Genomic DNA, 13,357 nt, shown 5'->3' with positions numbered 1-13,357 from the left:
TTTTCTTCACTTGGAATCCCTGCTATTAGATGGTGTTGCTAGACATATAAAAATTGTAGTTCTTTTTCAAATTGATTAGTGGGGTATAACATTAATTTAGTGGGTTTCTACTGGCACTTAAAAATAATTACATATTACCAGCTGCTTCCTAATCCCTTCACCTTTCCCCTTATCCCCAACCCCCCCCCCCCCCGCCCCCGCCCATCTAACAACTCGGTTTTTTCCTGGTGTCCTCAAAACTGTCTCTGATTAGTTCATTCACATATTCTTTTCTTTAGATTCCGCATATAAGTGAGATCATATGGTACTTGTCTTTCTCTGTCTGACTTATTTCACTTAACATAATGTTCTCTAGATCCATCCATGTTGTTGCAAATGATAAGATTTCTTTCTTCTTTATGGCTGCATAATACTCCATTGTATAAATGTACCACAGCTTCTTAATCCAGTCATCTACCGATGGGCATTTCGGTTGTTTCCATATCTTGGCTATTGTGTAAAGTGCTGCAATAAACATAGGAGTGCATACTGATTATCCTCAGGGTTTTCTGAAAATTAATTTGGGGAACTTATTCAATAATGTTGTAAAGATTTTGTTGGGTATCCGATGGACATGCGTCCTATTTGGGAGACCACCTTGGAGATAATGTGGATGCCTGATCATGGCATTGTACACCAGAAGCTAAACATTAATGAATGCCAACTATAATTTTATATATATAATGTGATGGCTCGGTGTGAGGTCGGAGGGATAATGGATGGGGGGAGGGGGGTTCACAGTGTGAGGGATATAAATGATGAACGTCTAAGTATTACCTTGTCTTGTACACCTGAAACTAATAAAAAAATAAATTAAAAAAATAAATAAAATTAAAAAAAAATAATAATTACATATGATAGAAAATAACCAGTGTAAGATAGAGTGAAGTTACATATGTTTTTATGAAACTTTTGTTTCAGTTATACATGGATATTTTTCATCTGTATTGTACTGTGTGGTCATGTAAAATGTATTATGCACTCTTGGTTATTACCATCATACAGAATTTGAAAGCCCATTGCTTAAGAGCTATCAGCCTTAGAAGATAGATAAAATTGTCAAAAGCGCTGTGTTCTAAAGACAAATGATAAGTAATTTTGAATGTTTTGACACTTCTGGAACATTGGGGGCAAAAAATCAGGGCATTGTCAAAAAGTGGGAGAGTTTTGCTTGGCTTAGAGTCTTAACCTTTTGCATTTTTAATAGATTTCAAATCCCAGTACTGATCTCCAGGAAAAATCTGTAAATACAGAATGCCTGGTATGCCTACGAGGAGGTAAATCTGTTGTGCTACCAAATCCTGTGCTTTGTTTCAAGGACAGTTTGGCTGTAAAATTTAAGGGTGTGCTGAAAATTACTCAAAAACAAATAAAAACAAAACAAAACCAGAAAAACCTAAATGAGCCAGAGAGATGGACAGAATGTGCCAAGGAAGAACAAAGCCATCGCTCAAGAAGCAGGAAGCAGATTTATCCCACTGCTGTTGTGGGCAGTTTTCCACATGCTTTAGGGTAGGAGCCATATATAAGTGTCTTTTCTCTACGACTTTAGCACTTTCTGCTTAAGAACGTTTTTTGAGTACTATGCTATTTATGAAGTTATCGTAAGAATTGAGTTGGCAGTACTGTGCCCTGCTTGACAACTCCAGCTTTTTTGTAGAGAGGGGCCTATGAAAATGTCCTCAGGAAAATGTTTTATTCTTACTGTTTTTTACCATTTAAATTTTGGAGAGATGCATTAAGGAATAGTGGATTCTTAAGATTGACGAGATCTGTTTTATTTTTGGCTCTGCCAGTAGTTACTGTTTAACCATTGTTGAGTAATTTGACTTTTCTCAGCTTTGGTTTCTGTCTTCTTTGAGCTATGGGGCGGGGTGGCGGGGAGAGGGGACGTGCATCTCTGGGATGACGGGAGAATCAGATGAAATAGAAAATAAGAAGGAACTATGGTCTCCACAAAGCACCTTCCAAATGAAAAGAAAGCAGCAATACGTTACTGCTTGTTTTCTAATTAGTGGAAGAGAGTTGCGCAGTAAGGAGGGTTGTGTGGATGAAACATCTTTTGGCCCATTGAACAGTATTTTATGCAGGTATTACAAAAATTTATAAGAAAGAAGCTCGATGAGGTTATTACATCCCTATTGAGTTGAGACCAAACTCAGTGCTTTAGAAATTTCTGAAAGGGGATGGGGTAGGTAATATCCCACCTATTTATTGAGTAAAACTATTAAATTTTGCAAAATTAATTGTTCATTCTCATGGAAGTACAACACATTAAACCAATTTGCATTAAACCAATTTAATTTGTGTCCGAAGCATTGTGAGGTTGTGGGACAAGGGTTTTATATTACAGAGGTTGGGTATTGAATTTAATTTTCCTGAGACCATTATAATAAAATATCTTTTTAGTCCAGTTGTTTGCTCCGCCCATTGACTAACAAGATGACTGAGTCAGGCTTTATTCAGTGCAAATGAAATCCTTTGGAACCAGCAGTGTAGTTTCAACTTATTTTCATTTCCTAGCGGGAAAAGATACGGGATTTGTTTTGCCTCCTTAATTTCCAATAAAGAGTGTATAGTGCCTTCAGTGCAGGCAAATTTCAACAAGTGGGAGAACAAGTCTTTTTGGAAATAACTGTCTTCCCTTCATCCAGAGGTCGTGAGAGATTTTTAAAATCTCTTCTGCAGCTTTATAAATGGCATTCATTTGTCAAGCTTTTTTTCCTTTGAAAACAATGTTCTGGCCTAAGAATATGTGAACATTTATAAATTAATTCCTCTTTCCTTTCCCTGTGTCTATAACTACATATTTCCTTGAGAATTATATTTTAATGAGTTTGTCAGATAGTTTCCCAGTAACCCCAGTCCATGATATTTTAGGACAATACATTTTAACTTTTTCTAATTCTACACTGAAGAAGTTCTTAGCAGGGTATTTAAGTCAGGTGTTATAAATGGGACCTAAAGAAACAGTATTTCAAAGAACTATGGTGCTGAAACTGGTTTCCTTCCTAGTTCAAAACCATTTCAGAAACTGCATGAATGACCTTTATTTTCTTCTCTGTAGCACACACGACTATAATTTCCCATGACTATTTATGGTCTGTACAACCCTTTTCTAACTTCCTTTTTAAAAAAAAAAAAATGTCAACGGAATATGTGTTTCTTTAATGGAAAATGTTCTATTTTGGGGAAGTTGCTTTTCCTTAGTTAAGTAGTGGAGCTGGGTGGTTGCGTGTGTAAGCTTGTGGGGGTTGCAAGATTGGGGAATATTAAATTAGTGGATTGAGAACTTGGAATGACAGTCCTGGTGATGACTCCTGAATACAAAGCCTTCTTTTTATCCACGATTAAAAATAACTGTACCTGGTATTCCGTATTCTTCCTTTTTAAGGAAGATTTTGTTCTTTTTTCCGAACACATGGCAGAGTAGTCCTGAATTGGATGCTGAAAGTTTCAAACCCCGGTGATCTTGAAATGAGAGAATGGAGGTTCGTTAACAGGGTCCTTCTAGGTGAGGAGGCGGGTGGCTTTGCCTTTGCCCACGGTAGCTCGTGAGCCTTCTGGTGAACGCTCTCCATGTTCTGGTCGCCACAGCTTCGCAATGGAGCACACACAGTGGAGATGCACGGTGACGCGGGAGGGTCGTTTGTCTGACTCGTGAGCCACACACGGCTGCTCTGTCCTGCCCTGCCCTTCCGAACGCTTTGGAGCCTGAGCACAGCAAGGGTTCAGCTCCAGCTCTCCAGCTTTGCGTGCGCATGTATCTGTGGCTCGTAGTAGCAGGAGAAGGATTACACTGTTTTAAATCATTTTAGTATCTTAAGTGAAAAAACAGTTCATATTTTAGCCATTGTTCACTCTATCTTTTGGATAACTGATAGCAAATATATACAGAGGTGCCAAAAAGATGTATACACATTTTAAGAAAGGAAAAAAACCATTAAAATTGTAATACTCAATAAATACCGATAACAAAAGATGAATACAAGTCACGTTTGACTTCTGCAATTACAAGAGGTGCTCAAAGTGGTTCCCATCAGCCTCCAGACACTTCTGATTACAGCAAACCATTGCTTGGGCAACGTTGACCAAAGTGTCCACTTGTATACATTCTTTTGGCACCCCCGATATAGATATGTGTATCTTGTTTATTTGTTTTAATGTAAAATTTTTCAAGTATAATATAAATACAGAGTCAAGTCCTAAGGGTAGCACATGATACGATTTCTCAAAGTGAGTGCACTCATGTAACCAGCACCCAGATCAAGAACCAGAACGTTATCGTATTAGAAAAATTAGCAACCTTCTCTCTTCGAGACTGCCTCTTTCCCTTACTTCTTCTACCAAAGATGAGTTTTGCCTGGTTTTGAGCTCGTAGTTAGGGAATCGTGCACTGTATCCACTCGTGTCTGGCTTGTTTCACTCTACATGATATTTGTGAGATGCACCCTACTGATGCGTAGTCGTTGTTCTTCGTGGTCCCTGCTTTATAGTGTTCTGTTATCAGGGCAGATTGTCTCCTGCAGTTGTGAATCTATGGCTGTAAAATGTGGTTTTCACATTGTACTGAAAAGGACTTAGTCACTGTGATTTAGTCGTACTATGATCTGCTGTGTAATTGTTTTACTAGTATAAGAGCTCTTTTCTAAAAAATAGGGAATTGTTTTTCTCATCCTTAAAACAGAATATTCATTTTATCACTCTCTCTTCCACTCCCCATCAGCTGTAAAATTAGTTACTTCCTCTCAGCTTTTTGCCTTCATAAAAATTTATTTCTCTCTATATTCAACACACGTGGATAGCTATTGTGTTCATCATAGATGGTGGGGTCAAGTAGCCATCTGCCTCATAAAGCTAGGTCCTATCTTTAAATTCCCATTTCTACACCCAGTTTCTAATATGCTAGGTATCCATCAGAAAACTGGATATTTTGAGGATTCTGGACTAGAATTCTGGCTTCTCAGTGGGATTTTGTTTCATTTTGTCATTGTAGCCTGAGATTCCTGAATGCATCGGCGAACAAACTGGAAACCCTTCCACCAGCCACACTTTCTGAAGAGACGAGCAGCATCTTACAGGAGTTGTATTTGACAAACAACAACCTCACAGACAAGTGTGTACCCTTGTTAACAGGACACCCCCATCTAAAGATCCTTCACCTGGCCTATAACCGGCTTCAAAGCTTCCCAGCAAGGTAAAGAAGATCACAAAGTGATGTTTTTCATTGCGTTTCTGAGAATGGATTCACAGATGGAAAGGTGAAGGCTAAACTGTTCATTTCCCACATAATGTAAAGCTGATTCTTGTTCACTGTTGTCTTTTATATAAGCTATTATCGGCATTCCCCTAAAGAGAAATGTGTTGGTTTTTCTAATAAGAATGTATCCTAAGACCCAATCACTGGGACATTCTTATGATTTTAAAATAAGGTGTGTTATTTAGCGGATGTGTTTTTTCTTTTGCTCTTTTTAACCAGTCAAATTATTTTTTTTTTTTAAATTAATGTGGTGTGGTAATTAGAACATAAACTAGAAACCTGAAGGTTCTTAATTAGCTGCCAGCTTTTATGTTTGTACTTATGGTCTAAAAAGCAGTGGTGGCCTATGCAGCATAGAAACTCTGTCACATGACAAATGATGTATGGCTGTCAGCAGATTCCATTTTTAATAATGTTTTGATGTTAAGTTCTAATTTTTGCGAGCAGTGGCACTGCGTCTCGCTTTGAATGAATCTACACACTGAGCCTGCCACGAAGATTTACGCACTTCCGTGTTATTGGCATTTATCCATCTCACAAGTTAGGACTCGGAACACACACCCACACATCGAAGAGGCAAACATTAACCCCTCTGGTATTCTCCTGCTAACTGCGATTCAGCACTGGGCCAGAGCGCAATACTGGCACAGCCTCCCTCGGCTGCTGTCAAGACTCCCAGGCTGTTTAAACCCTTCTAAGGAGGGAGGCCCAAAAGCGCATCAACTCAAAGTATCGCTCTGTTTTTTGTAGTGTGTATTTATTTTTCCCTTTCATTTGATGTTAATGATTCAACATTTTTGTTTTAACTTCTATGTACTTTAACTTCACTATGGGATGAGGACATGATATTTTTGGAAGAAAACGTGGTAGTCACATACTGATAATACATCTGAAAGCGTTCCTTGTCCTATTTCAGATGGTGAATGTCTGAGGCTTGCAGGAGAAATGATCATCAGACTCAAATTCTCTGGGTGTCCCCAAGTGTCCCATGCCGGTTGTAATCACCCGAAGTACAGAGAATTTTTTTATGCACCCCATCAAAACCCCTCTTGCTATAATTTCTAGCTCCCTGGGGATTGTGGTGTGACCCGGTAGCTCCCCTACAGGACAGGAGTAGGGTTTACTTATCCCCGTTAGCCTCTTGTCTCACACGTGGTGGCCAGGGTAGACTCAACAGATGGTTTCTGAATTAGAGAACATACATACCCCACGATCAAGGCCACCTTATTCCCATGGTGAGGGATAGAAACGTCTTTAGTTTCTCCTTTCTTGGGCCTGATTTCTATCTTTCTGTCATATTTCATGCTCTCTTACCCATTGATTTCTCTACACTTTTTTTCAAAATATGGTAACATATTCAAATAATAGTGTTAAAATTCAGGCTCTCATAGATGGATTTCACTGTGTATATAATGTTGTTTGTAGTATATCCTGATACTGTGTTAGATGTTTGTGAGATTAGAAGACCTGATTTCATAAGACAAAGACTTAGTTCTTACTGTATCTTAGGCACATATTTATTTTCAAGATAAGCAAATAATATAACCTTTATATGTGAGAGATGACAGAAAGAAAAGTCATAAAGGGCTTCTTGCTAAATGTTGTAAAGGTTTGTTGTGACAAGTAAAACCACAGCAAGCAGAGAAGATACTGATAATTGTAGGCTAAATGCTTCAGATTACAAGTTTGAGTTACACTCACTGGGAATCCTGTGCTTCTTGGAGTCTGGCATCACCAGTGGCAGAAAAAGTGAGGAAATGCTAAGTGTCAGAAGGGGTGTCAGATGTTATTACAGGATTATCGAGGTGAAGGGTTTTTCCCTCCTAATTTACAGAAAATACAAGAAACTGTAACTGAGGAATTTTTCTTGATTTTGTTACTGTAATTATTAATCTTAAGATTAATTATAGATTAAGACTGAACAATAAATGACATTCTTCAGCAAAAGTATTAGATTACATTAGGACATGTTATTAAGGTAAGGTCAGAGAGGTTCCTGCTTTGTTGATACCTAGGAGGAACTGACAAGTGTTTCTGGGGCCCGGTTTCACTTTGGGCACCACCAGGAAGTCGAGAGGTGCTGCAGGTGGTCTTTCCACGTGCCCTCTGCTCCTCACCAGCTTGTCACCATGGATGATGCCAGAGGGACTTGGGGAGGGGGTTTTAGGAGAAAACTTATCTTCTTATGAGCTATAACCCTGTTCTCCTTTGCATCCCCGTACAAAGAAATCATACTCCCAAACTAAGCTCTTTTAAAGCACTGATATTGGATTAATGCTAACTTTTGACCTGTTGGAGTAGGATTTTCATTGGCGTTCAGACTAAGCTATATAGCAAGGTGATTGTTGCCTTCACACACACAGTTTAGAGGAAAAGGATATGTATTTTTCTTCTTGTTGCCAATTCGAAGAGTTAAAGTTAATAGTTTTTGTTTTGTAGTAGGAAAGGAGATGTTAAAGTACTTACTCAAAAACAATAGTGGAAAGATCATCTTATTTATTAAAATGACTATTATAAGTGAATCTTTAAAGAATCCTTAAAATCATAGTAAATTCCCCTTTGATTCTCATGTGTATTCTTTTTAATTGTCTTAGAATTACCTTATGCCCCCCCCCCCCCCGATTTTCTCTTTTTTAGTAAAATGGCAAAACTGGAGGAACTGGAGGAAATCGATATCAGTGGGAACAAACTGAAAGCCATCCCCACCACGGTCCTGAACTGCAGGCGCATGCACACTGTGGTCGCTCACTCCAACTGCATCGAGGTCTTTCCGGAAGTTATGCAGCTCCCAGAAATCAAGGTACGCGGTTTGATCCATAAACGCCACCCTTCAGGTCAGCAAAGAGAATTGTTGTCTCTACTTCATTCATTCAGGATGTTTGCACCTTTGTTGGATTTCCTCAGCCTGAAGACTCTCAGTTGTCTTGGCACCATCCTTCCTAGTCACTGGACCATACTGTTGAGTCAGAAGAAAAAAACCGAAAACCAAAAAAGACTGGACTGGGAGATGGGAGAATTGTGTTCTAGGCTGTCCCTTACTGGCTGCATGACAAGCGGCTAGCCACATAGCCACCTAACTCTCTCCCATCTGTCTAACTACACTTGTCCTATTGATTTCCAGGGTGGTTATTAGGCTCAAAGACTGAGTCAGGCATGACAGCAGTTTGAAAAAGTTACCATGTTTCCCCGAAAATAAGACCTAGCCGGACAATCAGCTCTAGTGTGTCTTTTGGAGCAAAAATTAATACAAGACCCGGTCTTATAGTAAAATACGACTCATTAGCGCTGACTGTCCGGCTAGGTCTTATTTTCAGGGAAACACAGTAATGGGACCCCTTACTCCCCCCCTCCAACTCCCCTCATTAAATAGCATCCACTACCACAGCACCCAGTTAGTAACGTTGTATGGATGTAGCATCATTACTGTCACCAAACATTCATTTCCACTTAATGAAACTGGCAGGACAGGTATTCCCATACGATAGGGGAGGAAAGTGAGGTGGTGAAAAACGAAGTGATTTGTGTAAATGAAGATGGCAGACAGTCTGCAGTTCCTGACTCCTGAGTCGGGGCAGGCTGATGGGATGACACCAGTTCACTAGAATGAAAGGCATCCAACAACTTTTTATTTGTGTTTTGGAGGGTGTGTGTTGATGCAAAAGTAAGAATTCTTTATATATGTATATATATAAAATGTAGCTTTTCGTTTGCATATTAGCATTTCTGGTTATCATCAGTTTTGTGCTTAAAAAACAACTCCGTGGTTATAGACTTTGGAGCATATTCTAGTCTCCTAAAAAGGAACAGAAGCTGTCCTACTTAGCCATTCCTCACTTTTCAGGTACTTTCTGGTAGAAACTTTATCAGGTTAAGAAACTTATTATAGACATTTGAAGGTGCTTTAAATAGCATGCATAATTTTTTACGACAGCAGTTTTTATACATTTACATGGTTGAGGTGTGCCTTACTTGACATACTAAGGAGTTTGGTGGCAGGTTGAAGGGCAATAGAGAGCAACTGAAAGACTGAAGCTGGAGTGTGGTCGGATGGCATAAACCACACCAAGGAATCACCCTGACATCACATGGGGAGTGGATCAGAAGGAAGGGAGAGTGAGAGCAGAGTTAGGACGCAGCCATCGTCCTCCAGGGGGAGCGTGACGCGGGTTAGAACAGGATAAGGGAACCAGTTGGAAGAACTGGCTACACGAATGAAAACCTTGGTGACCAGAAGGGCCCAGGAAGGGTTAGTGCTTAAGCACCATCTCTAACAAGGTCTGCTTTACCATCGCTAGCATTTTATCTTAATGAATAAATACCCGACTGGACTCATTTTACAATTTAGTAATTTAAAGAATGAACAGTTTTACATTTGCAGAACTCTGAAAGTTTAAATCTTTAGTTAAAACATTTAAAAAATGTTGCTAACCAGTTTGATAAAATTCAGTTATGTTCTGAAATGTCTTTAATCTTTCCCCATAATGTGTGATCTGATCTCTGAATTTATTTCTGTCAACTACTTAGGTTCAAAGTTACCCACATCCGACAGGCCCTAAGCTCATGTCTCATCGCTGCCCAGTACATAGTAGTTGTACCATGTATTGTCTTATCTGTGCTGATGTAGGCTGACTATACTGACAGAATAACCCTTTATTAACCAATATGATCATTTTTCATTAAAGTCCAGTTGAATCTTTATGCAACCATTATTTATAATTGAAAAAACAAAACAAAAAGGAGATGACCATTTCCCTATTATGAATGTTTAGGTTAAATGAATTATTGTACTTCTACTCAAATTGTTAAGGCTTTCGAGGGTGATGGGAGTGAAGGTGTGGAATAAGTGAAAGGTAATAAAATTGTACCTACAGTTATGATTTTTAAAGTTTTTTTATGTTAATAAGGCTACTAGAAAAAATAGAAGGCTAACACCGGTTGTGTTAGGGTGCTAAATTTAAGGGTAAATTTTCTAAGTTTTTCTGTTTGTCTAGCTTTTTGTAGTGTGTTTATAATGCTTTCATAATAAAAAGTAATTCTTTAAAATTGCAATATAATTTTACACCATTGCTACTGTTTGGGAACAAGAGTATGAAACAATTTGTGTGAAACATTGTATTGTTTGAAGTCAGTTAAGAATATATTTCTCCAAAATTACAGGTTTTTATTTTACCCAGTCTCTAGCCCTCCCCAATCCGTAACAAGTTCTTTAAGAATCTTTCCAAATAAAGATGATATTGGCCACTTTTAAGATTCTGAAATCCTTAGATACAATTTACTTTCAGACTGTACTAAGATTTTAAATAGGCTTTTTAGGCATTATTAAAAAGTATAGCAAGGTGCCAATTCAAGACAGATACTTGAATGTTTCCCATTCTCTCTGTTCTGCCGGATTGGGGGTCCACGTTCTCTTATCCAGAAAAATTGCCAGTTACTCTTGTTCTCGCTTGTGTACAGTGAGCCTTCTGCCTTGGTTCCCTACTCCCAAAGCAGATGTTCAGCACCTCATTTAAGCCTTACATTGGTTTTGTGAGAAAGGAGGCCTTTATGCCTGTGTGCTCATAACACATAATTTCTGTTCTAATCAATTTGCTGACCCTTTTTGTGGTTGTTTTCTAAGTGCGATTAGGCAGGAGCTGCTGGAGAGCTCAGATAACTTGGGGCATGGAAGGCGTGGTCCATGGTTGACTCCTGCGTTTTTCTCTTGCATATAGTCGACAGGCCCACCTGCCCATCTGTCTTTTACCAGTTTCTTCTTTAGTGTCTTTTGAAGTAACTTCTCATTTTGAGTGTTTGTTCCCTGCATTTCCCTCACTTTGCATGTTTTTTGTTTATTTAAATTCCATTTTGATGTAACTACAACCGTCATGGCCACAAGAGGTGGGGAGATTTTGTCAGCAGTAAGAAAAAAAACTATCCTTAGAGTTTTTCAGTTAACGCTTAATTTTTAAATGGAGAGGTCAACTGAAAAGGGTCAAGATGGGGAGAATGGAGAGCATGGATTTTCTGTTATTCAAAGAGAGTAAAAATTTAAATTGCATTTAGCAAAATGTGTTTTCAACTTCAGTGGCCGAGTAGCAGACATTTGGCCGTGATGAATGGTCAGACTGATTGGCCTGCAGAGGGCAGCAGCATAGAACCACCTGAACGTCTCTCCTTGTTTCCACTTGTTCCTTCAGTGCGTGGACCTGAGCTGTAATGAGCTAAGCGAAGTCACTTTACCAGAAAACCTGCCTCCAAAATTGCAAGAACTAGACCTGACTGGAAACCCCCGACTTACTCTCGATCACAAAACACTGGAACTGCTGAAGTAAGTGTTTTGTGACACACTGTAGCCCCGTTAGTGTTCACCGGCAGCAGGATTTATGACTGAGTAAAACATTAAACAGTATGAAGCATCCATTGACTTACTAGCTGTGTCTACACGTTTGAAATGAATTTGCAAGTCTGTAATTCACCAAAATGGAGAGCCAAAATAATTTCTAATAGTTGAATACTCAAGTGTCCTTTCAGATGTTAAAAAAAAAAAAAATCTAAACAAAAAGAGAACAAGAATAATGAATACAAAGAGGAAAAGGGGATATAAAAACACAGGAGAGCAGCAAACGACCAACACGGTAAACTTACGTCTCAGTTACTGATAATATGGGTGATACGTAATACAAATGCTCCAATAGGATTTTGAAAGGGATACGTAATGTGGGGGAAATGAACAATTTGGAAGTAAAATCCAGATTATTTAAACAAAACAGAGTGTGGGGTAGTTAGATCCTGTGAAGTTCTCTTTGTGTTTTGGAAAAGAGTTCGTTGATACTGTCTCATTCTTGATGTTGATGGAGAATTACAGGTTCAAGCTCACTATGTAAACATTAAAGGTAACCTCATAGAAAAGATGTGTTTATAGAAGTTCATCAGAGAACTCTAAATGCCTGGCAGTAGAATTAAATAAATTATGCTTCACAATAGACTATTATACAACCATTAAAAATTATGATGTACAGTTATACTACTAACTCGAAAGACCTCCACAGTTTAAGTGAAAAGAGAGTTGGTGAGGAAATTTGTATGGTATAATTCCACTTCTTGCAAAATAAATTTCTGTGCATTGGGTACATGTGCATGTGACCACCTAGAAAATGCCTGAAAGGAAATAAAACAAAATCTTAAAATAGTGTTGTTCTCTGGATAACAGGATTATGGATGGTTTTTATTTTCTTCTTTAAACTCTCTGAAAGTTCAGAATTTTTTCAGTATGTCTTAAAGTAACAGTCTTGGACATTGACACAGGTTAGTCATGTGTGCCTTATGTGCTTAAACCCTGTTGTGATATCCGTTGCTGAAAGTCATCTTCTGTTGTCTTCGGAAAAATTGAAAAAGAGTAGAATTTTGAAAAGTAGTATTAATGATGCATTAATGCTATCCTAAGCTTTAGTGCAAACCAAAATTTGAAAGGCAATTAAGGTGATTCCTGGATGGAATTGACCTAATTAGTGCTTGTTTGTTGAATTTTAAGTACTTATGAGAACATTGATTTCAATATATAATTGAAGAATGCTGTCTAAGTAGAGAGTTTTAGGGAAGCCCCGGGGGACCGAGGCGTTCTCTGCTGTTCACCAGTCAGTATGTGAAGCCTTGGCCCAAATCCCTCACTGTCCAGAGCTCAGTTTTCTCATTTATAAGGTGAGGATGGCTTGCATACTCGCTAAGAACTAAGAGTACCTGGATTATCAAAATATATTTCATCTTTGTATAGGTGACTTTTGAGTATTTTTATAAACGTGATGTGAAATTTTGTGCTAAAAATAATTATATCAAAATTTGTTGATAAATGGAACTAGCTGTTTGGAGAAAAATGGACATTGAATTCTTATCTCATACCAAAATAAATCCTAGCCAAATTAAAAAGTCTATAAAATGAAATAATCTTTAAAAGTAAGAAGAAATTATATCAATATATTCACAAGCCAAAAAAGGACTTGTTAGGCCAAAAGGGGCGGGGGTGGGGGGAAGGTGAGGAGATCACAAGAAGAGAAATCAACATATGTAGATTAGTTTTGATAT

The 13,357-nt window shown here is 38.3% G+C and overlaps 1 protein-coding gene across 1 annotated transcript in view; it reads left to right on the top strand.

Moving 5' to 3' along the window:
* PHLPP1 (PH domain and leucine rich repeat protein phosphatase 1) overlaps positions 1–13,357 on the top strand; it is a 178,887-nt gene that overhangs the window by 147,910 nt on the left and 17,620 nt on the right. The window contains exons 11-13 of the mRNA XM_081078097.1: positions 5,036–5,236; positions 7,937–8,099; positions 11,476–11,606. Of these exons, the coding sequence (XP_080934223.1) occupies positions 5,036–5,236; positions 7,937–8,099; positions 11,476–11,606 (495 nt within the window). The remainder of the gene's footprint in view (positions 1–5,035; positions 5,237–7,936; positions 8,100–11,475; positions 11,607–13,357) is intronic.

Source organism: Rhinolophus hipposideros (genome assembly GCF_964194185.1).
Source record: "Rhinolophus hipposideros genome assembly, chromosome: 17".
Taxonomy (NCBI): domain Eukaryota; kingdom Metazoa; phylum Chordata; class Mammalia; order Chiroptera; family Rhinolophidae; genus Rhinolophus; species Rhinolophus hipposideros.
Note: the sequence above shows the minus strand (reverse complement) of the source record. Positions and strands in the feature narration are given on the sequence as shown.